We start from the raw sequence: 25,384 nt of genomic DNA, 5'->3' as shown, positions 1-25,384 counted from the left end.
TTGAAAGCAGTCTACTGAGCAGAGGAGGGAGAGGAGCCTCCCAGGCAAGGCTGCTCATCAGATGTGGCTGAAACATGGTGGCCTGGAGAGATGAGGCTGGAAAGGTATTCTGGGGTTGAGTAGTGTTCAGGAATTTGGACTCCCCAACTGGAGGTGCTGGGCCCCATGAAAGATGTTTAAGCAGTTGGTGCCATGGTCAAATTTGTGCTTTACCAGCTCACTGTGACGGCAGCGAGGAGAAGAGCTGGAGTCTTTGAAGGCAGGAGACTTATCTGCACTTGTCCAGCCCACAGGCTCTGAAGTTGTAATTCAGGAAGATGCAGAGGAAATATAAAAGAGGAGATGGAGTTGAGTCATATGGAATGTTATTTGAGAAATAACATGACATAGATTGATTAGACAGGGGTGCCATTAATGAGATGGGGAAGGCAGAAGGAGGTCAAGGTTTTAGAGGGAAGGGATTTGCTCGCATTGACCTTGAGATCTGGCAAGAAAATCAGGTATAGCCAGAAAGCAAATGGAAATTCAATCTGGAGGTCAGGGAGGGACAAGCAGAGTCATAGGTCAGCACAATCAGTACATGGCTAACCACCATCCCCCAATTCCAACATCACCCCCTACATACTTGGGTACTTCCTCTCATCTGCAGGCAGCACTGCCCATTAGAAATACGCCAGCCATATACACAATTTACAGTTTTCTAGTAGACACATTAAAAACAGTAATAGGTGAAATTAACTTTAAGAATATGTTTTATTTAACTGCACATATCTAAAACATCATTTCAACATGAATCAATATAAAGATTACTAATGAGATATTTTACAGTCATCTTTTCATACTAAATCTTCAAATCCTATGCGTACTTTACACCTACAGCCCAGCCCATTTCAATTCCCATCAGTCACAGTTCAAGCAGTCACTGCACTGGACCACGCAGGACTAGATGGTGAACCACAAGGGTGATTTAAGCACCAACATGACGTTTTTCTGGGCCATGGAATTTGTGGAATTCATTTCACAGACGAGAGAATAACGAGGAACCTCTTTGGCCTCCCAGGTCACTACCCGCCCCACCCCCCTTCTCGTGCTCCGGGAGGCAGTGGCAAAGGTGCAGCCACATGCAGCGTTACATGTGACTGGAAGTTTGAGAGGGGAGAAGGATAGAGACTGCCCCTCCAAACCTTACTTATTAGGTTATCAAATACCTTGCAATCTGACTGGACACAGATCCACTTGAACTTGAACTAGTTATCTCTTAATCTGTATATGTGTCTGGTCTCCCAATAAGTTTCCTAAGGCAGTGGTTCCCAAATGTCAAACATCTGCAAACCAACTTCATAATTTTGGGATGGCTGCATACCACCCAACCTATATCATTTACTTAATATTTTTATTTAATTCCACTAACTTTAAAAAAATTCAAATATATAATTCAGTGTCAACTACATCCATGAAATCATGAATTTCATGTGTTGTTACATATTTTTTCTAGCACACGATACCTAGGGGAGAATCTACTTGCAAGCTCACTCACGTGTTGGCAGCACTCAGTTCCTCTCTGGCTGTTGGTCAAAGCGTCCCTCTGTTCTGTGCCGTGCGGGTCTACAGGGCAGTTCAGAACATGGTCGTTGGCCTCCCTCACAGTGGGCAAGAGAGTGACAGAAAGCCCCCAAGAGGGAAACTAGAGTCTTTTATCAATATAATTAAATCTCAGAAATGACATCCCATCCTCTCTGCTGCACTCTGTTCACTATAAATTAATCACTAAATCTAGCCCCACGAAGGGGAGGGACTTGAATATGGGTGTGAATTCCAGGAGGTGGGGATCCTTGGGGTCTGTCTTAGAAGCTGCCTACCATATAATGATGTAAAATATCAATGACCTCTATTGGTGACGATGTCACAAGGGCTGCTAAAACTACTGCAGTTTGTTGGCTACATTCATGCAAATTTTCAGTTAGAGGTTAGTGAAAATAAAGATGTATTATGTCCACTGACTTCAGGTTAAACCCCCCTGTGTTAAAGGACTCAGCATACATCACGCCACCTAAAAACCAGTCTGGTGCTTTGTGGATGGGCACAAGGACTCCTCACAAACCCCTGGAACCACCACGTGTGGGCATTTACTGAGTTTGTGAAAGAACTCTTTTTTTTTTTTTAAACCATGTAGTACTGCTAGTCCAACTCAGAAATAAATCGACTTTGAAAACTGTTCCCACAGCTGCAAAAAGCAAGTGTTTGGCATTAATAAATCAGGATTAGTGGAGCTCGGCTTATAATGAAACTTTCACCTCCTCTGGGCAGGTGGTCAGCAACTGGCCTCCTGGGGCAAACAAGTCATGTTTCAAAGGGATAACCGTCTAACAACAGGTAGGATTGGAGTAGAAAGCAAATAGAGGAGAGATGTTGTATTCCTAAAAACTCCAATCTTCTTAAACTTGGGGCCCTCTGAAAACATGAATCAAAATTATGCTTCTAAGGGCCCTGCTTCACCTCTGCTTATTATCTTTCCAGGCATAGCCACTGCAGGTATTTTCCTTCTAGGTGGTGAAGAATAGCCTGGGATGCTAACAACAGGTCCAGAGCAGAGAACCAGTGACCTTGGGACACAATTATAGTTTAAATTTTGCCCTCCTGGACCCCAGTGAAAATTCACCATCACCTGCTCACAGAAATGCCTAGATGTTCCATTTTATTGGGGGTGAGACAGGAGCTATATTCAAAACGTTCAACAACCGATTAGGCACAGGCACTAACCCATCCAAACAACGTCCGATGCGGGAGCAGGGTCCTGGGACACCCCTTGCTGTGGCAGGCACTCATCCTTAGCTGCTGAATTATGAGAGCAGTCTTAGGGGTGCCGGGGGGGGGGGTACTCAGGTAACTGAGGTTGCTGATGAGTCACCAACAGGTTCTGAAGCATCTCAGTATTTTAGTGACCGGCACGGCTGCCCCAGGGCGAACCGTCTGAATGTCACCTGCCGAGATGGGGGCTGCTCCTCCCAAAGGTCCCGTGGAGGGCTCTGGTGCGGGAGCCGACCGTGTTGCCCTGCGGCACTCCGTCTGGCTTGTACAGTGGGGACAGGGCCCAGCCCTCCTTTCTGAGCCTGGAGTTGAGGTCAGCGCCTCTGGGTCCTGGACCACTTCCAAGACTCTCAGAACCCGCCGCTCAGGTCTCCTCAGGGCTGGCTGGCTGCAGTCTCCAGCTCCCAGGTGGCTTCCAGGAGCAGCCTGGACAGCTACTGCCAGCTGGCACCAATGCACTTCTACGCAAGAGAGGGTTGGGTGTTTCCTGTACGTCTGATGGAGGAGCACGTACTTAGTCCACAGACATCACACCACCCAAGCAGCCCAACCACTGTACAGGGTAGAGATGAAAAAAGAGACTTTTTTCATGTGTCCTCTCATTTCAAGGACTGGTTTAGCAACTACCTGAAACTCTTGAATGGAGCCCCATGTTTTAGTTTATGGTAAAGGAGATCATTCTGTGATGCCTCGCGGTCTACTTTATTTTACTGAAATGCCCTGGTTGGTTTACTTTGCTCGTGCTTCTGGGAAGCAGACTAGGGGAGGCTTTAGATACAGGTTGCCCTAGGTCTGATTTCTGGCTCAGGGGACTGCAGCCCAGTCACTTCCCCTCGGAGGCAATGCAAAAATCTCTGTAAATGGGGCTCACACAGTGCCTGTCTCGTAGGTTGGTCGAGGGTCTAATGAGACAAAGACAAAAATGATAGATGCTCTTATAAACGGAGCACAAGATTGAAAATAAAAACTTTTAGTCTCTGGGGTAGGAACTGCCAGTGTTAGTCCAGTGTACCAATTTAGGTGTTTTCGGTTTGTTTGTTTTTGCCAATTCACAATTTAAGTATTTTTTAAATGGATCCTTTTTGTTCACTCAAGCTGACTAAAAAGCAGACAAAGGGAGAATTTAGAGGTCAAAACATAGGTTATACACAGACTTAGATCCAACCCATGAGAACTCAGAGTTCTCCCTACTGTATGAAGTAAAAATACCTCCTTTCTTTCCAGGAAAATAGCTAACGTACATTAATTCATAATATTTGTATAACTAGCTAATATTTGTTTTAGTTACAATAAATGCAATTTCAATTATCAAGATAGTATATACACAAACATTGAAAGATAAAAGGAACCTCATAATATTTTCTTCAGTTGCCTTGACATATGTGCAAAGAAAAGCTTGATTTACTCAAGTACGGAGCATCTGAACAAAAATAAACTTTGCTTTTGCCTACTTTGCTAATTTTTTTTCTTAGAATAATTATTACGGAATCCCTGAGGTTTAAGCAGTAAAAGGCAAGGCGTAAAACAAAAACCCTGATCCTTCCACTCTCATTTACTTAAGTAAACATTCTCTTTCTGATTTCAGTCCCAGAAATCAATCAATGAATAAGTCCTTACACAGAGTCCCATTTCCTGTTTTTTATAGGAGTTTTAGAAGCCACAGATGCATTCGGGAGCAATAGTTAACAATTAAGACCATTAAGGAAGATTAATTTCTTCTAGGAATCTATCTCCTACATGTAGACACATCCAACTGCCTACTCAACATCTCCACACAATGTCTAACAGGCCTCTCACACTCAGCACACCCCAAATTAAACTCCACAGACCTCCCCTCCACCCCCACCTCCCCTTGTTCTACGTACAGCCTTCCGCCCCCCAAGGCGATGGCACTTCCACTCTTCCTGTGCTCAGGCCCAAGCCCTCAGAGTCTCCCCTTGACTCGTTTCTTCCACTTAGCATCACTCGACCCAACAGTTAATCTTGTTGGTTCTACCTTCAAAATCACCAGGCTCTGCACTATTCACAATAGCCAAGACATGGAAGCAACGTAAATGTCCACTGACAGATGAACGGGTAAAGAAGATGTACGTATATACAGTGGACGACGACTCAGCCGTAAAAAAAGAACAATCCCATCTGCAGCAACATGGATGGACCTAGAGAGTACCATACTAAGTGAAGTAAGTCAGACAGAGAAGGACAAATAGCATATGATATCACTTACATGTGGAATCTAACATACAACACAAGTGAACATATCTGCGAAACAGACTCACAGACATGGAGAATGGATTTGTGGTTGCCAAGGGGGAGGGGGGCGGGGGAGGGTTGGACTGGGAGTTTGGGACTATCAGCTACAAACTCATATATAGGATGGATAAACAACAGGGTCCTACTGTATAGCACAGGGAACTATATTCAATATCCTGTAATAAACCACAATGGAAAAACACATCAAAAAAAATATATATATATAAATATAAATGAATCACTTTGCTGTACACCAGAAACTAACACATTGTAAATCAACAATACTTAAATTAAAAAAAAAAAAAGCATGCTCTGATTACCCCTCACCACCTGTAGTGCTGCCACCCTGGTCCAAGGCACCCTCATCTCTCACTGGAATACTGCAATAGTCTCTCTCTTCAACTCCTGCTCTCCTGTACGATATTCTCCATACAGTAGCCAGAGGCATCCTTTAAAGACCACAGCCAGGTCATCATCTCTCCGTGGCTCAGAGTCCTCCCAAAGCTCCCTCTCACCCTTGAGTCAAGGCCAGTGTCCTACAAGGCCCTCCAGGACTTCCCCCTATTCCCCTCCTCCTCACTTACTCTGCCGGGTCACACCAGCTCCACATTATTCCCTGAATACACCAGGCTTGCTCCTGCCTTGAGGCTCGTGTGCTTTCCCCCAGGTACCTGCAAGGCGAATTCTCTCACTTCTTCTAAGCCTTTATTCAAATGCCACCTTTTCCGTGACAATCACCCTTAAATCCACATCCCCACCCCCACCTTCCCTGCTCTTCTTACCCGGCTGCACTTCTTCCACCTAGAATATAAGAGCTACATGGAAGGTGTTCAATAAATATTTCTGAATTCAGGGAAAAGCCCTCCCCCCCAAAAGGTAAAAAAATACCCACAAAATATCAAGAATCCAAAAAGGGGCTTGTAATGTCCAACTGCAGGACTCACATATGGCATTCTGAAGAGGCGTGACGAGGCTGTGGGACTGACACTGAGGGGAGGCTGCTGCTTGCCCAGGAAAGACCCTGCAGAGTGGCATTCCCGGGGAGGGGGAGGTCACCACACTTCCAGCACAGGGATTTCACCACAGAGGTCCCCAAATCGCCTCTCTATCTGGGAGCCAGAGGCATCAGACTCAGAATGACTGATGCATCTTACAAATCCACACGAGGCCCCCGGGCGCACCAGAATTCACAAATGATGGCGTTTCTCTCCAGTGACCATGGCCATTGTCCAAAATCTACTCTTCTGAGATAATGGTACCCAGGAAGCTAATTTAATGTTCAGAAGGTGGTTCAGGGATTTTGGAATCAGGGCTAAGGATGGGTAAGCCTCTTGAAGGCCACTTCATGTGGGCCATGGCGAGCCCTGATCTTCATCCACACTGCACAATGCACAACCCCTCTCAATCCACAGTCCTGTCCACGAGACTGGAGATCTCTCCTTCTGGCCAATCCTGGGCAACCACTGGGAATTTTTCCTTTCTGGGCTGTCCTCTTCTTTGCTCTATGGGGACTATCACCTTTCACTGCACACAAACACTCTCCAGGCGGGATGGATTAGGTGTCTCCAGATAAGGTTACGCCCATATTGCTGTGCCGCCTTCCAGGAATAGAGGTCACTTAGCCGGGGTTTTGTGAGCTCATAAACTCCTCAGTCTCTTGACCTGCTCCCTTAGGCATCAGTCTGGTCTCTGTAGATCCCAGGGGGGGCACCAACATCCAGAGTCCAAGTCCTTGGGAGCTCTCAACATTGCAGCCCGTGCTGGAGTCAGGAGCCTTGACCAACATCCACCACTCTCACTAATTCGCTATTTTGACCAAGACAAATCACCTAACCGTTCTGGGCCTCAGTTTCCAAATCTAAAAATGAGGGGCTGAACTCCTGAAGGTCCCCTCTATTTCTAAAAACCCAGGGTTCTATTTTTTACATACCTCTTTAAGTTTTCAATAATGACAACAGCATCTGAAACCCTCTTTCCGAAACTTTTCCCAAGGCCAGATGTTCCTGGCACTGAAGTAGGAGAGAAAAATAGTTTTTGAATAACCTAACATTTTTGTCTTTTAAAGCAAATTATCCTCTGGTCTTTTCAACTCCCTTTCCCCTATGGCTACCTCCTTATGAATCCTTAAAAGAAGGTTTTAAAAAGTAAACTATCTACCCTTCTAGATTTGTCAGGATCTATCTTATAATAACCACCACCCCTCTCCCACCCCCTCAATAATTTTTCCTATACAAAACCTCTCAAACACTTTCATTCTGGCAACTGGGCTCATCAGCCTTGGCTTGCTCCTGAGTTGCAGGGAAGGGTATTAAATGCTCTGAGGAAGTGGAACACAAAGCTTGAGGTGGAGCTGGGGGAGGAAGCAAGCTGTCTGTGCAGGTGAGCGCTGGCCTGAATTCTCATGAGGGGATGGCCATTTCAGGCAGGAGTGAGAGTTATAAGCAGAAAGAAGGGGGAACGCAGAGGGAAGGACAGAAGGAGTGAAGGCACATGTTGTTTGCTTTGAAAGAGGTTTTAGGCGAAGCCCTGGTGGCAGCCTGTCAAGAATGTTCAGTTGGTTAAATGACTTCTGGAACGGGGACTTTCCTAAGAAGTCGCACCGCAGTGAGAGGGTGGAGCTGGAACACAAATTCCCGTCCTTTACCAGCTCTCTCTGTGCAGCCGTCTGCGTAGCAAGCTGGTGAGGTATCGGGCAGCCCCTCTACTGGTCCCACACCCAGTTTCCAGGTGTCAAGATTATTCTACAGGTCTCTAAGGCCTTTAAGGAAGACCAAATCTTTCCGTAGCCAGCCTGGAAATCAAAGATGCTTCAAACCACCATTATAAGTCAGTGATTTATTGAAAGAAGAGCCATTCACTAGCAGACTCTCTAAACAAATCTATAGGTATAATACATGAACAACTTCCAAGCCTCAAGTTAGCAGCATATTCTAAATAATTGTAGGTGCAGAGATATCATTTAATGACTTTTAACCAAGGAAGCGTATGCCCAAAAGAATTTTCCCCTATTAAAATATATACATTTGTATGTGTGTACAAACACGTATCCTACTATTAAAAAAAGACTGTTTTTGAGTCACACTAGGATTACAAACCAACACAATGAGTGAACCTAAAATACGACATATAATTAAAGCCCAGACAAACAAAAGTAGAAAGCAAGCCCGATTCATACCAGAAAGTATCCAAAACAGACACTCTACTAAGTATCTAGCTAGTTAGACAGTCTCAAAGCAGTAACTTCTAATTAGTAATGAGAAATCACAATGTTGGCGTTGTATGAATACCTCCGGGTGGAACTGGCATAGGATGTCCTGTAAACTAGGAAGAGGTGCCTCTGAAGTTTGTTGGTTTGTGGCATCGTAAGAGGGTTCCACCTCCAGGACTCATCTTTTCCCAGCTGACTCGTGTATTCTTTTCAAGAAAAAGCGTTCTCTGCCCTTTCATCAACAAACAAATAAATGTAACCATTCTGGTCATTTTCTGATAGCTTTCGGCAGGGGGGTAGTGGGGGAGAGGGGCGGGGAGACACGAAGGCTCTTTTTTTTTTTGGCGGTAGGGAACAGCGCCAACTTTCTAACTGATGAAGAAGTGGAGGAAATTGAAATGAAGACTCAGCCGGACACACAGGCAATCCCTTCCCTAATCACCATGATACTTCCTTTAGAAGTCAGCGCTTCCCGCGAGAGCAGCCCCGCACAGCACGGTGTCTGCCTGCCCGTCACATCTTCTCTACCCGTTCCTTCCCGAACATCTGAACTCTCAACGAACACCCCGGCTACAGCTCCAGGAGAGTCCCGCTTGTCTTGCTCTTTTTCCTAGGACAGCAGCCCAAGTCCTCTTTGGTTCCTTACTACCCAGAAGCAAAACGCATCTTCTTTGAGGCATTCATGAAGGAAAATGATAACGGTTTTGTAATCTGAGGTATCTTTAAGTCTGTGGGTTTGGAGGGAGGGTCGTATAGGAAGACATAATTACTGGATGATTCTCAGAAACTATGTTTATTCCTGCACTGCGTCTAGGACTAAACAATTCTGTTTTCCTGAAAAAAAAGGTTATAGTTAAAAAAGTGTAAATTATGGAAGGAAGAAAAAGCATGACCCCAAGCTCTTCCCTTTCTTTTCCTTCCCTTCACCTTTGTCAGTTCTCAAAAACTGAACTGCTTATAAGCTAAAAATGACTGAGATTTTGTGTAGTACTTCAGATTTAAGATAAAAATTATATTGTTGAAAAAAATATCATAGTATTGAAACGCATGCTCTTTCCCAAGGGTGTAGACCACAGGAGGTAGCTAGTTCCTAGTAGATGATGTAATCATTAGAACCTGCACATACAATACTTTAAAAATCTATGGTTCCCGGGCTTCCCTGATAGCATAGTGGTTAAGAATCCGCCTGCCAATGCAGGGGACACGGGTTTGAGCCCTAGTCCAGGAAGATCCCACATGCCGTGGAGCAACTAAGCCCGAGCACCACAATTACTGAGCCTGTGCACTAGTGCCTGTGAGCCACAACTATTGAGCCCATGTGCCACAACTACTGAAGCCCGTATGCCTAGACCCTGTGCTCCGCAACTAGAGAAGCCACCGCACTGAGAAGCCCACGCACCGCAACAAAGAGTAGCCCCCGCCCTCTGCAACTAGAGAAAGCCCGCATGCAGCAACAAAAACCCAGTGCGGCCAATAAATAAATAAACATAAAAAAAATTTGTGGTTCCCTAAATATCTAGAATATATAAAGAACTCTTAAAACTCAACAACAGGACTTCCTAGGTGGTGCAGTGGTTAAGAATCTGCCTGCCAATGCAGGGGACATGGGTTCGATGGCTGTTCCAGGAAGATCCCACATGCCACAGAGCAACAAAGCCCGTGCGCCACAGCTATTGAGCCTGCACTCTAGAGCCCATGAGCCACAACTATTGAGCCCATGTGCTGCAACTACTGAAGCCAATGCACCTAGAGCCCGTGCTCCACAACAAGAGAAGCCACAGCAATGAGGAGCCCACGCACCACAACCAAGAGTAGCCCCCACTCACAGAAACTAAAGAAAGCCTGTGCACGGCAAAAACAAAACAAAACAAAAAACTCAACAACAAAAATCCAAATAACCTCATTAAAAAATGACCAAGGGACTTGAACTGACATTTCTCCAAAGAAGATATGCAAACACCAACAAGCATATAAAAAGATGCTCAATATCACTAATTGTTAGAAAAATGCAAATCAAAACTATCAGATATCACCTTACATCCATTAGGATGGCTGCTATGGAAAAAAAAAAAACAACAGAAAACAACAAGTATTAGCTAAGTTGTGGAGAAAATGAAACCCTTGGGCACTGTTGGTGGGAATGTAAAAGGGTGTAGCTGCTATGGAAAACAGTAAGGCAATTCCTCAAAAAATTAAAAATAGAACTACCATATGATCCACCAATACCACTTTGGGATACATATACAAAAGAATTGAAAGCAGGGTTTCAAAGAGGTATTTGTACATCCATGCTCACAGCAGTATTAGTGACAAAAGCCAAAGGTGGAAGCAATCCAAATGTCCTTCACAGATGAGTGGATAAAGAAAATGTGGTATACACATATAACTATTATTCAGCCTTAAAAAAGAAGGAAATTCTGACACATGCTACAACATGGATGAACCTTGAGGACATTATGCTAAGTGAAATAAAGCAGTCACAAGACAACAAATACTGTGTGATTCCACTTATATGAAGTATCTAGAGCAGTCAATCTCGTAGAAACAGAAAGTAGAATGTGGTTGCCAGGGGCTGGGGGGAGGGGAAATGGAGAGTTGTTGTTTCATGGCTACAGAGTTTCCATTTCACAAAATGAAAAAGTTTTGGAGATTAGATGTACAACAATGTGAATATATGTAATGATGCTGAACTACATGCTTAATAGTTAAGAAGGTGAATTTTATGTGTAATTTACCGCAGTTAAAAAAACCAAATCTATGGCTCCCAGTATTTCCCAGTATGCCTGTCATGCTAACAATACCTTACACGCCCAGGAACTTCTCTCTGAGAAGCCCAGAGAGCTGGCCTACACACTTGCTGATGCCAACTCAAAAAGACAGCCGAGGATAAATTTGCCTATCTGGTTGCACTCATCAGAGTTTTATTTTTTCTCTACTAGCATGAATACTTTAGATAACTCACCATTTCACTCCTCTGAAACCTAGGCCACCCAAGCATCTGTGGATGCTGATTCTGAAGTGTTACTCTGTATTATCCGGGATTCTGGGGAAAAGAGGCCTGTCTAAATGTCAGGGTCCAGGAGAAGAGGGAAGTATGAAGTCGGTCCCCTTCCTCTCCTTATTTAGAGAATTCAGTAACATGCCCATGCAGTTCCTCCCCATAAAATTCAGCATTTTTCTCCAGATAAAAGATGACCACTTATCTCTTTCTACTTTTGACCTTTACACTGAACTGGCAGTACTTCCTGTCTAAGAATTACAAACAAGATTAATATTCCAGGTGTCTTCCACCATCCAACATGATCTACCACCTTCTGCCATTCTGAGTCGTCTTTTTTTTTTTTTTTCCAGAACCACTTCCAGATTTGGGGATCAGAGGCACCGCATAATAATGACACTTTATAAACCTTTTCTTGCATCTTAAACACAAAGGAATACACTGAAGGTGGAAAGCTGGAGAAATGGCTGGGGAGAGAACAGATGCCCCCAGGAGAAAGGGAAACAGCTTTTGGAAGGATGCATTCCGAAAAAAGATGTCAGGTCCATCCGGAAAGCATTTAACAAAATAAAAAGCCCCTTTCTGCTATGAGCAACAGATTAGCAGAATACAAAACTCCTTGAACAATACACCTCTAGGACAAATTAAAAAATCAAAACAAAACTGAAAGAAGGGCTCCTTCTAGGGATGTCCAGCAAGAAGAGCTCCTTCTAGGGATGTCCAGCCATGGCTAAGTTGTAAGCCTCTTTCTGGTGCTCAGGGGCACTCCTGGTGCCATGTGCAAGAGACTTTTCCACCACAGTTCCTCTCCATGTGTCTCTTCCAGGCATTTATTGGTGCAAAGGGCTCCAAATATCAAATAAAGTCCAATCTCCCCTCCAGCCCCCACCCCCAATGGAAATGTGGGGTGCCTCGGTCAGAATTAGTACAGGGTTTCTGAAACTACTTGGACTGAGATCTCCAACTTAGAATCCTCCCACAGTCTGTCAACTTCCTTGCCATCTTCTTGCATAACATGGCAGCAAAAAAATATGAAAAAAATGTGGCAATCTGAGGACATCATCAACAATGATTTTTCCCTTGCCTCACAGTTTTGGTAATTTTGCGTTACTGGGACATAAACAACACGTGGGTCCACTAACCCCTCACCCCACTGTTGTTCTGTTTTTCAGTACAGACACTTTGTCGAACACTTTGGAATGAAGAGAGGAAACAAGAAGCTCCCAAACCTGGGCTCTTCTCTGCCTTTCTCTCTCTCTGCCTCTATTAACACATGAACATAGCCACAGAAGGTGGCTAGTTTGTCTTCAAATGGTCCAGAAAAAAGCTCAGCAACCTCTCCGGCTAACCTGTTCTAGTGCTTAATAATAGTCCAAGAAGGTAGTAACTTCCTTCCTCTCACTCAGATCTGAGACATTTTCCTTTTTCATATAGGTCTGAAAGCTGCAGGCTGTTGTGTAAGAGCCTTTTATTGAAGTTCTTTATTAAACTGTCCTTTAAGGGCCACAGGATGAATAATCTTGGGTCCTTTAGCTGTTTCTGGGCTCTAATTTCCAATGCTTTAACCATCTCTTGGGCTCTTCTTTAGGCTCCTCAAATCTTTCTTTTTAGAGGAAGCACAAGCTGAAGACACAAAGCTCTAGTGACAGTGAGACCTCATGGCTTCTACACACCCTGCACACGGCAGCCCCAGGCTGTGCTCTTAAACCCCGGCGCAGAAGCAGGCAGGGGACTTCTCATCCCACATTCAAACTGCCCACACCCCTCTACTCCTGTTTTCTGTTAATAAAAGAAGGAAAATTAAAAAAAAAAAAAAAATAGAAGAACACAGGAAGGAAGGAAGAGGGCAGAAAAAAATATGAAAGAAAAGGGAACTTAAGAATTTATAAAGATATGAGAAATTATTTTAACAGGAAATACTAGCCAAAAGATTCATTCTGCCAGACAAAGTGCTTAAAAACAACACACTTTTGCATGCAGCCTTGCAGCAAGTTTGTCCACACACGATGCTGCATTTTCCACCACCCTTTGAACACCCCGCATCTGCCTGAAAATACAAAATGATGTGTCTCGGTTTATGCTAATAGGTAAACTCGAGGAGAGGCTTAGCTGAATTCCATGAAATAAGTAATGTAATGACTATCTGAAGGTTTATTTTTTAGAGTACAAAAGTTCTGAACAGAGAAGCAAGAGGCTCTGAGAATTTCATTTTCATAATAATGGCCTGATGTTTGTTCCTCTGACCACGCGTGGCTCCGAGCTACGCCCTGGCTCTTATATTCAAAGACAGAGCAATGTCTTCACATTACAAAGAAGAGTTAAAGACGGTTTAAGGAAGGAGAACCAGTTAGGTATTTTAGAATGGCTAGGAAAGATTTTTCAGGGGGAGGAAAAAAAAAAAGCACTAACCTGTGTTGTTTGAATCCGCTGCAAACGACCAAGTTCTCAAGTTCCCCTGCTGTCTTCTAGCCAGCTTCCTGTAAGTGTTGCATGTGACATTATACTTCCTCACTGCACCTTCTCTGACTCGTCTAAGGAGCGGTCAGAGGCATGTGATAAGATTGTCCCCCTGCCTGCCTCACGCTGGGGCAACCCTGTGTCTGAAGAAATGGCTGTGTCCCTGCAGGGGTCTCCAGCTGGATTCAGGCATCGCTAGGGCACAGGTAAAGAGGAGAGAAGCAAGGGGGCTGGGGGGGCAGGTGACAGTCGTGTCTGGGCTCCTGGCTCTTCTGACTCCATAAAGAGGCCGGGGGAGAAAAGAGAGACAGAGACTCTTAGGCCCCAGGGCCGCCCATCGGGGTAGGGAAGGCGGCCGAGCTCACCGCAGAGCCTGGGGCTTGGGCGCTGCCCTGTCACCAGGACGGGCCTCAGTGCTACTGCCCTGGGGACTGCTGAGGAAGGGTGGCCGCGGCGCCGCACCCAGGGTGTCCCAGGATCCTCCCCGGAGGGTGCCAGCGTGGAGGAGCACACCCACGGCCTGGCGCATGTTTCTGCCCCTTGCAGGGACAAGGGCCACTCACCCTGAGTTTCCTGGTACCGTCTCAAGTTCACATCCGGTCTCATTAGCCCTGCTGTCGGACCGTGTGCCCTAATTCTGGGTTCAGCAAACAAAGCCACAGTACTCGTCGCCTCCCAGCGCTAAATAACCGGCACACACTCCCCTCCACCACTAGTCTCCAACATATGCCAGACTTTTGGTTTTCCCTGAAAGGGCTGATTTCGCCTTCCTGTGGGATGGTGGGGGGTTCCTGGCAGCACGTGAGCCCTGGCCATGGGGGGCCCTGATGCTGGCCTGGCAAGAGCACCAGGCAGCGGCCTGGATGGCGGAGGCCTGGAGCAGAGCCGCGGCAGGACCAAGGAAGAAGCCAGGGGTACCATTCTTGCTCGCTTGTTCCTGTGGTCAGTGCCCTCCTCTTTCCTTTTATAATTCCTCTAGCTCTCTGGAGGTCCAACACCCTGGAATTTGTGGATATAGGAAGTGGTGTGTGAGAGTAAAACGATGTCGTGGACGGAGGGGAATATTCTGCAATTTGTACAACCTCACTCAGCGTAGAAACCCCAAAGTTGTTTCTATTTGGCTACCTTTGTGTAATTCTTTTTTTAAAAAATGCTTTTAAAGGGATTTTTGTTGTTGTTTTTTAGAAAGGTAACTGCAGACAAGCTCACTGTTCCAAGTCTTGAAAATATTACCCTATAATTCCCCCAAAGAAGTTTTCCATGTGAGAACACCGAGTGAGGAAATGAATCCTGGGAGTCAGAACTTTGGACAACACTAAAACTCTGAAGTCTCACCACATGATTGCATTTCTGGCTTTGAAAACATGTAGAACTGTTTTTACCATTTTGACAGTTGATGGCTGGTTTTCTGATTGAACTGCACAGTTAGATTAGCCAGTTGGGTCAAGATGGCTGAAAGCACAGCATTTGCTTTAAAATAGGAATAATGGTAAAATTTTGCCATCTTGGAAAAACAAAATACTCCATCGATGATAAACAGTAATGAGTCTATGTGAATGTATTTAGAAGTGTCACATTCTGCACTAGGCTGCCAGTTCCATTTTTTTCAACTAAGCAGTTACATATGTTCTACTTCAACCATGCTCTGTGTGGAATTTTTAAAAGTCTCAACAAAAAGACTTATAATTCCCTTTAAAATCCCTAACCTGGCCTCCTGCCCATGATTTTTTTTTTTCCTGTTTAGGCATTAGGAGAATTTTAATAAGCTTTATCTTTTAGAACAGTTGTAAGTTTACACAAAAATTGAGAAGATACTAGGGTTCCCACCCATTCTGTACCCAATCTCCCCACTAGTAAAATCTTACACTTAGGGCACTTCCCTGGCGGTCCAGTGGTTAAGAATCCACCTTCCAAAGCAGGGGACGTGGGTTTGATTGCTGGTCGGGGGACTAAGATTCCACATGCTGCAGGCCAAGTAGGCCTGCGCTCTGCAACTACTGAGCCCGCCCGCCTCAACGAAGATCCCACATGCCGCAGCCAAATAAATAAGTAAATAAATAAATAAATATTTTTTTAAAAATAAAATCTTATACTTAGTATGACATATACAACAATTAAGAAACCCAATATAGACACATTATTATTAACTAAAAGCCATAGGCTATTTAGATTTCCTTAATTTTTTCCCCAGTGTGCTTCTTCTGCCCCAGGATCCCATCCAGGACACCACATTACGTTTAGTCATTGATCTCCATAGGTTCCTTTTGGCTGTGACAGTTCCTCAGACTTTCCCTGGTTTTGATGACTTTGACAGTTCTGAGGAGTACTGGTCAGGTATTTTGTAGAATGTCCCACGACTGGGATCTGTCTGATGTTTTTCTCATGATAAGACAGCGGTGATAGGTTGTTTGGAGGAAGTGCCAGAGGTAAAGTGCCATTTTAATCACATCAGAACAAGCATATATACTATCAACATAATTTAACACTGTTGATGTTGGCCTTGATCACCTGAGGTAGTGTTTGTCAGGTTTCTTCACTGGAAGCTTTCTCCTCATTCCCTCCCATACTGTATACTTTGGAAGAAAAACCTTGAGGGTAGAGTATCTATATACATCATTTTAAATTCTTCTGCACTGAAGATTTATCTCTTCTCTACATTTAATCATTTTTTCTATCATTTATATCAGTATGGCCTCGTAGGTATTCATTTTATACTTTGGGTTATAATTTAACACCGTTTTACTAATTTTGTTATTCAAATTGTTCTCCCTTTGGCCGTTGGGAGCTCTTTCAGTTGGTTCCTGTGCTCCTTTGACATTCTCCTATCAACAGTTTGTTTCTTGGTTTTTGTTTTTGAGCATTTCATTATTTCCTGGCATTAAAATATGCTCCATGCTTATCACATATAGTACCTCTTCAACTGTCACAACTCTTTTTGTCTTGACAAAACATGAAAGAAACTAAATCTATGGTCTGGAGGAAACTTAAATTTGCCTTCAATTTTCATTAGTTCTGCCCCATGTATTAGCAAACATTTTAAAAATTGCTTTTATAAAATTAGTCCTATCCTTTACCAGCAAGAAAACACCAAAACACCAACTGAGTGAAATTCTGCATTTCCTTAATTCCAAGATGCATGTTTGTGTTGATAGTGTTTTTTTCTTTCCTATTCTAACATTTCTGGAACCAAAGTATACATTTAATACCATGTCCTTGCCCCCCACCTCCTCACCTGTCATAAATTTGATGGTACACATTACAGCTGACAGAGTTTTAGAAATGGAGGGAGTAGAGCAGTCAGTTAGTTCTTGTTTGGACCACAGGCATCATTTAACTTCTTTCACTGATGCTTTTCCCCCACTGAACAAATATTTCAACTAAAGTGGTTTGATGTGTAGCATCTACAGATTTTTACCTACTCCCAGACACATTCTAACTTTACCTCAAACCACAAATTCTCATCAAGTGTTAAGTTCTTTTCAATTTTTTATGGGTTTACCATCTGACTCCTTTTATGTTTACCATGTCACTTTTTCAAGATCTCAGGATCCATCATCATGCCCAAGGCGCCTAATGCTGACACTACATGGTTGCAAGAATGATGTCTCACTCTTCCAGATGAGGACTAAAAGTGCTTACTGGTCAGAAGCAGATCAGGAAGGACTCCTTAGTCCGACCTTTCTACTCAGGAAAGCCATCTGACTACAGAATGGCAAAACTGGCCATTCCTTTCTCTATGGCCAGGACCTCAGGAACTGCTTGCTGCATTGGGAGTGTCATGCTTTATAGATTTTTTTCTTTTAATGGACAGAGACTGGTTCACTCAGTCACCATGGGCGTATCTCACGACAGTCACAGATGAAATGCCCAATGTTTTCATCCAGGCAGGTAGACCCTGGGAGCTCTAAATACGATCTTCTGTCCTACTCCTGTGTAAAATGTACTAAGATTCAGATAGCGCCCCTACTCACCTCACCAGCATCCAGAAGGGATTGGAAAAACTGCCGCAAAGACTTTTCAGGCAGCCCTTACCACATGCACTGAGTTGTCCCTTGGTATCCACAGGGGGCTGGTTCTTGGATCATTCCCACCCCCCCACCCCCAACACACACACAACTCCAAGGATGCTCAAGTCCCTTAGGGTCAGCCCCGGGTATCCACAGTTCCACACTGGTGGACACAGAGGGCCCAGTGTACTTTGATTTAATGCTCACAGCAATCCTGTGAGGTAGGTACTGTGATCCCCTCTTCACAGATAAGTAGCCAAATTAGAGGGGCTAAATAACTGCCCAGAGGCCCTTGATAAGTTTGATGCCAGAGACTTGGAGCCTAACACTACTCTTTGCTGTAGATGGTTTACCATGTAGAACTCACAAACAGAAACTTTACTGAATATAGTCCTATTCCCTATTTTTTCCATATACTTTTCACCTCAGCCAAACCGAAGTGACAGTGACGACAGGGACTGTGTCTTTTATCCCATTAACTCAGCTTTCCAGCCTCATTCCAGCAACTTTCCTGTTAACTCTGCACTTTTGCCTTACTGCCGGTCAAATTTATTAGAAAAAATTCACAAATTTTCTAATAAAGGTAAATAATTAAACTTCATAATTTCCCTCCCTCTATTTTGTTTTTTATTTTGTTTTTCATTATTAACTTCTTAAATTTTAAGCTTATTTTCTTTTCAGTCCTTTAAATACAAGGCTTAACTATCTCCCATATTTCAATGCACTGTATTTTCATTGTTAATTTTAAAATAGTCTATAGTTGCAGTAGTGATTTCCTTTTTGATCTAAGAATTATTTGAAAGAATCATATCTTAGTTTCCAACTGCTTGGATGAAGGTGGGGGCAGGAACCATCTTGTGTAACTTTCAATGCTATGTTATTGTTATATGTCTACTTTTTGGTTAGTTTCTTTGTGGTGCAGTATTTCATCAATTTTTGAAAATGATCCATGGTCTTTTAAAAAACTGTGTATATTCCCTATTTGTTGGGTTAGGTTAATAATAGTAACTATGCTATTCAAATCTTCTGTTCCTACTTTATCTACTTGATAAAATTGTGAACGTATTTTGTTAAAGTCTCCCACTATGATTATGGATAACTTTATATATGCTTTAAAATTTTAATTTATATTTTTATTCGCATTATTTTGCTTGTATTTTTAATAAATTTTACTTTAATTCAGTGTTAAATGTTCAGTACATAAAATCTCATTGTTATTGAATCTTATTTGATCTATATCTATTCTTTTATGTCTCATTCAACATTTCTTTTTAAATTTAATCCTATACTTTTTAGAATTACTATTACCATCCCTACTTTTGTTTTGTTAGTTAGAATTCACCAACCTATCCTTTTATTTTCTATCTTTCTGTGTAAATTTGGTACACAAAGACTCCTAAAGACCGCATTTAGCTAGGTTATCTTTTTAATCAATCTGAGAGTCACTGTTTCTTTTTTTTTAAGCTCTTTATTGGAATATAATTGCTTTACACTCTTGTACCAGCTTATGAGGTACACCAAAGTGAATCAGCTGTATTTATACACATATCCCCGTATCCCCTCCCTCCCGCGACTCCCCCCACCCTCCCTGTCTCAGCCTTCTAAGGCATCACCCATCATCGAGTTGGTCTCCCTGTGTTATACAGCAACTTCCCACTAGCTATCTATTTTACAGTTGGTAGTATATATGTCTATGCTACTCTCTCACTTCATCCCAGCTTACCCTTTGCCCCCTGCCCCCCCAACCCCGTGTCCTCCAGTCCATTCTCTGCACCTGCATCCTTATTCTTGTCCTGTCACTGGGTTCATCAGAACTTTTTTTTTTTTTTTTTAGATTCCATATATATGAGTTAGCATACAGTATTTGTTTTTCTCTTTCTGGCTTACTTCACTCTGTATGACAGACTCTAGGGCTATCCACCTCATTACATATAGCTCCACTTCATTCCTTTTTATAGCTGAGTAATATTCCATTGTATATATATGCCACATCTTCTTTATCCATTCATTTGCTGATGGGCATTTAGGTTGCTTCCATGTCCTGGCTATTGTAAATAGTGCTGCAATAAACATTATGGTACATGTTTCTTTTCAGATTATGGTTTTCTCTGGGTATATGCCCAGTAGTGGGATTACTGGATCATATGGTAGTTCTAGTTTTAGTTTTTTAAGGAACCTCCAAACTGTTTTCCATAGTGGCTGTACCAACTTACAGTCCCACCAACAGGAGTCACTGATTTTAACAGAGGAATCTAACCTAGTCACATTTATTGTTGTATGTTTATCTTATGCTTGCTATTTTATCATATGTATTCTGTATTATTGTTTTCTTCTTGTTATTTTCCCCTTTTCTTCACCTCTGCTGATTGACCATGGTTTGTATTATTGTAGCACCCCTGGCTCTGTGTGTGTGTTTTAATAACAAATGGTTTAGAATTCCTACCTATACTTTTTCCTAAAGATCAAATACATGTGACCTTTCTTGGTGAACATTAGAGAACTGCAGTAGGACCCTGTTAATTGGTAAGGTCAGTCCATTGTTTTCAGAAATTTAATGGTAGTTTCATGTTAATAACAATAATAAATTTTGTGTATATACTGGAATGACACTACACAGGCATTAGAAACACTTCTAAAAGAATATGTGAGCAGGTCTCCATTCACTTCCCTTCCCCCTTCCTATAATGAGGACTGGCTACAACTTTCACAAATCTTGTGGATGAGTGTGGGGTAGAGTGCAGTCAAGAACCTAGTGGCTGGGATGTATCCAGGAGCATCCTAAGGAATGCCTCTGCAAATTCTGGACTCTGAGACCTGTAGGCACCTTGAGGATCTGTAGAAGTATCTGTAGAGGGGAGGCTGTCAGGGCGAGTTTCCCGCTACTTCACTTCTAGTCACTGTAAGTCATCATCAGCTGAGAAATCTAATCTAGAATTAGGTAAGAGTGTGATAGGAAGACCACAAGAATGTAAACATAACCCTCTAAAGAGGTGAAGAATCCAAATGAGAAAATAATGTTGCTAGACCTGCTCAGGAGGCTGGAATTCTGAGCTTCTTAATGTCTAGTTAAGAAAGCTCAGTAAGTAACAAGAATCCACTCTTTTTTTCCCCCTAAAAATGAGGTGGTTTCCACTTTTTAAAAACATTTATATAGGTGCAGGGGTGACAGAGAAAATTCTGGCCATAAAATAACTAAGCAGGTATATTCTTTGCATGTGTTTCTATATGTGCATATGTTTTAATAAAGGTTAATATTAAAATTCCATATTTAATTTTTCATGGAGAATCCCAGTGGGAGGGAGGGAATAGGGATAAAGGTGAAGCAACTGTTTGAAGACCTGCCGTTAACTCTCAATTTATTGGACTGAGATCCTGCTTTGGATCACAAAGAAGTGATTAAATACCTTAAAAGAGTGTTTCTGTTCTAACATAAAAAAACTAATTTAGCTGCACAAAATTTTATGAAGTAAATCTTTTTTTAAGCATTCTCACAATACAAAAGGGGAGACTAAGGAATTCTAAGAATTGAAGGGATTTGTTCAAACAAGTAAATAAGTGATAGAAATGGGATTTAAACCCAAAGTTTCTGACAAGTCCAGTGTCATTTCCAATATACATCAAAACTTCTGTCACAGAGAAAGCTAAACCCATGCGCACACATGCATGTTGTGTAGAGAGAAACTGCAGCAAGGCACACCCGTGGCAGTTAGTGCTTCACAATATAGGTCAAACAGTGCAGCCAGACCCCAGAGCAATTGTTTCTACACTGACCTTGGGGGATTTTTGGAGCGTTACATCATGCCAAAGGCTTTCCTCATTAGCAATCATGCAAAAAGACACCATGCACATTTCTGAGCCCTTGGAAGAGCTAAAAAGATGAATGGTCAAGAAAGTTCTCTTGCTGATGCACTGCAGTCTGGTACATTTGATTATGGCATTGTAATATAACCTAAGCCAGAATCATCAAGCACTCTGGCCAGCTGTCTTTAAAGCCAGAGCCCTACCTGACAGAGTCATTCTTTGGCATACTACAGGGCCTGATGCCAACAACTAAACTGGCCCTTTCCAATCTCATGCAGTTTAATTCCAAATAACTAGGCCCTTCACGCATCTTTGTTATTGATCAAAACACTGAAAGGATATGGCAAATTCCCTTGTTTAAAAAAAGACTGGCTAAGGGCACACAGAAAGCTTCGCCATTCACCCAGGATGAGTTTTAAGAAGGCTCCTAAATACCTAATTCCAGAGGTTGTAGACAGTATTGAAATCTGAGACCCTTTCACATATTTGTTACTCTTTTCTTTCAGGCTGAATAGAGAAAAGAAGACTACAAGGCAATCCTACGATTCAAAAGTGAACCAAGGTTATCGGGAGAGATCATGAGTGGGTATCACGCAGACTTGTAGCCCTGATTCAGGATTTGTATTTTGCTCACACATACACATAACATGGGACCAAGAGAACAGCTAATTAATTGCCTATTTGCACAGTCTTCCTACTCAGATGCATCCCTCCCTTCCACATTTAAAAGCACATAGAATAGGGCAGAATTGCTAAACAAGCTCACGTCACTCCTAAAAGGAAGGATTCTGGAATCAAACTACCTGGGTTCAAATCTCAGGTCCATTACTTACTAGTTGCAGTGAAAAACTTTATTCTTTGGGCCCCAGTTTACTTACCTGTAACATGGAGAAAACTTTCTGAGTATTAAGTGTGGTGCTGCATTCAAAGAGCTTAGCCAGTGCAGTGCATAAATGTTGGCTACTGTCACTGTTAGTAGGTGGAAATTCTATTAGAAAATTCTGCATTAGTATTTCTCACAAGAAATGAGATCAGACTCAAGCAATGGGCTTTATTTCTCAGGGTGCTTGCTAGGTAAGCAGGAAATAAAAGATATTCAGAAATCAGGGGCAGTGGAGCTACAGGTCCTCCAGTCATGCTAGAGAGGCACAGTCTGTGGGAAGACATTCAGAAGTCTTTCTGAAACCTTGTAAATGTTACTAAAAGTAATTAAAGTATGTGGGCAGAGTGACTGGATGCAGAATGTCCTGCTTGAGCAGTGGAGGAGCTAAGGGTGCTGGGCGTGGAGACCATGGGGGCATAGGCTACCGTGGAAACAGAATATTGACCCTCTCTGGGGGCGCAGCCCCTTTCTCACTTGCACACCTCATATCACCCTGTTTGGCCCTGGAGGATGGCTGGTTAGCCAGAGACGGGTAAGATTCCTCAGGGGAGGAACAACCTAAGACAGGCACAGTCGCAGAGGGGCCAACAGGGGTGGGACACAGACCCCCTAATCCTTCTGAGAGAGGTCTCCTGCCCCCAGGACTGCTTTGCTCTCCACGCCCAGCTCAAATCTGCACCCTGCTCAGATCCACACCTGCTCAAATCGAACCCAGGAGGCAAACAAAGATCATTGCCCCAGTCATGTGAGGCCTTTGTGTGTTTATTTCAAAGATAGCCTTGTTTATGGGACTAAACTGGAAGCGTTAGACCCTTAGGCTATGCCAAGAACTCAATAAAAGCAACGTGGGATCAATCAGCAAGGCTCTTGATCCTAGAGGTCTTGAGTCCCCCGGTCCCATCTTTCTCTTAAATCTGTGTCTGTGTTTTCTTTAAGCTTGCAGCACCCGTCACTCACCTCGAGTCGCCGAGCTGGTCTCGGCACAGTCCATCCAGGAAGTAAAACAGGAAATCCATATGGATAGTTTAACCTTAGAAGTGGTGTAGCATTTATGCTTCTAAACTTGAAAGACTAGGATGTATTTGTGTCTGATCAAAAAATAAGGAAGAAAACGGTTTGTGAATTATATCTGCATTAATTTCTTTTGAATGATGAAGGTTTCATAGTCAGTGAAAAACTATGTGGGTGAGAAAGCCTGGGAGGGTTAGCAGTGGCCATGCGTGTAGGGAGAAGACACAGAATTTTGGAGAAATTCTTTACGTGGTGCAAAGTGTAACACCGTTAAGCCATGCCTTTTAGGAAAACTTAGATGAAAGAGATACGTTTCACTTCACTGCTTTCTGACTTTCTGACGTTTTCTTTGAATGAGAGTCCGAGCAGGATCTGGACCATATGGGGTCTAAGGATTTATTCAGGTTACAACTAGAGTGTGGGTCACATCCAGGTGAGCAACATCAAACCCAGTCACATGTGTTTATCACATGTTTTCTGGATTATGATTTGGATTTTGAAGTGGCTACAGATAGGCTGAATTACATGATTCTATAAACATGGCAAACTTTCGAAAGATAAACATCTCTCAAGATTTTATTAATTACTCACAGTCATTCTGAATGAGTAACAATACATTTTATATACCATTACCTATTATTTTCTTTTCCTAGAAATAAAGTTGGTGCTCTGGGAGGTACCTAAAATAAAACAAGGTGTGGTTTGCTAAATTACTGCTGCATTATCTCTCAATGATATACTTACTATACTGAAAGCAACACAGCAGCTACAAATTAACTTCCAGGGACAAATTTATGTACAAAAATGATCAAACATCTCTGTATCTAATAACATAAGTGTGTTTATTGAAATTTGTTTCCTGAACATTTTATATAAATGGCATTTTAACCTTAGGGGCACTGTGGATCATTAATAACACTGATGGAAGTGTAGGCAGAATAGAAGTTAATGGAATATTATGAACTGATTATGGTTTTTGTTTTAATAAATTATACTTCCCTTTTTATTGGAAAATGACCGCTTTCCGTGCCGACAGTGCTCTCGCACACATGGTGAACATTCCTAAAACCCGCCAGACTTTCTGTAAGAAGTCTGGCAAACACCAACCCCACAAAGTGACACAATACAAGAAGGGCAAGGATTCTCTGTATGCCCAGGGAAAGCGGCGTTATGAGAGGAAGCAGAGTGGCTATGGTGGGCAGACTAAGCCGATATTCCGGAAAAAGGCTAAAGCTACAAAGAAGATTGTGCTGAGGCTTGAATGTGTTGAGCCCAACTGCAGATCTAAGAGAATGCTGGCTATTAAGAGATGCAAGCATTCTGAGCTGGGAGGAGACAAGAAGAGAAAGGGCCAAGCGATCCAGTTCTGAGCTTCATATGTTGTTATGAAGACAATAAAATTTTGAGATTGTTTACGTCAAAAAAGAAAAAAAAAGAAAAGAAAATGACCACCATCAACTGTAATATTCATCAAAATACATTGAAATTTTTAGTAACTAGACTTTATATGTGTAAAGCCTTCCTAAGCGGTGAGGGATACGCAGGGGGAAGATAAGTTGTGACAAGTAGTGTGCTACTAAATGTACAACTGCGACTTCCCTGGTGGCGCAGTGGTTAAGAATCCGCCTGCCAATGCAGGGGACATGGGTTCGATCCCTGGTCCCGGAAGATCCCACATGCTGTGGAGCAACTAAGCCCATGAGCCACAACCACTGAGCCCATGTGCTGCAACTACTGAAGCCTGCATGCCTGGAGCGTGTGCTCCGCAACAAGAGAAGTCACCACACTGAGAAGCCCATGCACCGCAATGAAGAGTAGCCCCTGCTCGCCACAACCAGAGAGAAAGCCTGCGCACAGCAACAAAGACCTAGTGCAGCCAAAACAACAACAACAACAAACGTACAACTATGTATAAATTCAGGTTAAAAATAATTAATTTAGCTTGATTAAAGACAAGA

The 25,384-nt window shown here is 42.9% G+C and overlaps 2 protein-coding genes across 3 annotated transcripts in view; one reads left to right on the top strand and one right to left on the bottom strand.

Annotated features, from left to right (window-relative positions):
* The window catches only part of WIPF1 (WAS/WASL interacting protein family member 1), a 116,415-nt gene that overhangs the window by 59,015 nt on the left and 32,016 nt on the right, over window positions 1-25,384 (bottom strand). The window contains exon 1 of one of the 2 annotated variants that reach the window (XM_057746011.1): window positions 13,677-13,732. The exons of the other annotated variant lie outside the window; for it this stretch is intronic. The gene's annotated coding sequence lies outside the window, so the exon portion shown is untranslated. Of the gene's footprint in view, window positions 1-13,676; window positions 13,733-25,384 lie in introns of those variants that run through there. 2 annotated transcript variants of the gene reach the window in all.
* Window positions 24,476-24,874, top strand: LOC130858894 (60S ribosomal protein L36a-like). The gene has a single exon (XM_057746014.1). The coding sequence runs from the start codon at window positions 24,476-24,478 to the stop codon at window positions 24,794-24,796; it is 321 nt and encodes a 106-aa protein (XP_057601997.1). The 3' UTR covers window positions 24,797-24,874.

This window comes from Hippopotamus amphibius, chromosome 8 (genome assembly GCF_030028045.1).
Source record: "Hippopotamus amphibius kiboko isolate mHipAmp2 chromosome 8, mHipAmp2.hap2, whole genome shotgun sequence".
Lineage (NCBI taxonomy): Eukaryota > Metazoa > Chordata > Mammalia > Artiodactyla > Hippopotamidae > Hippopotamus > Hippopotamus amphibius.
The sequence above is the reverse complement of the archived record's forward strand: the minus strand, read 5'-3'. Positions and strand labels throughout refer to the sequence as shown.

Bases quoted from the DNA above. Each gene is read 5' to 3' on its own strand.
- LOC130858894 (XM_057746014.1), top strand. From the start codon at position 24,476: ATGGTGAACATTCCTAAAACCCGCCAGACTTTCTGTAAGAAGTCTGGC.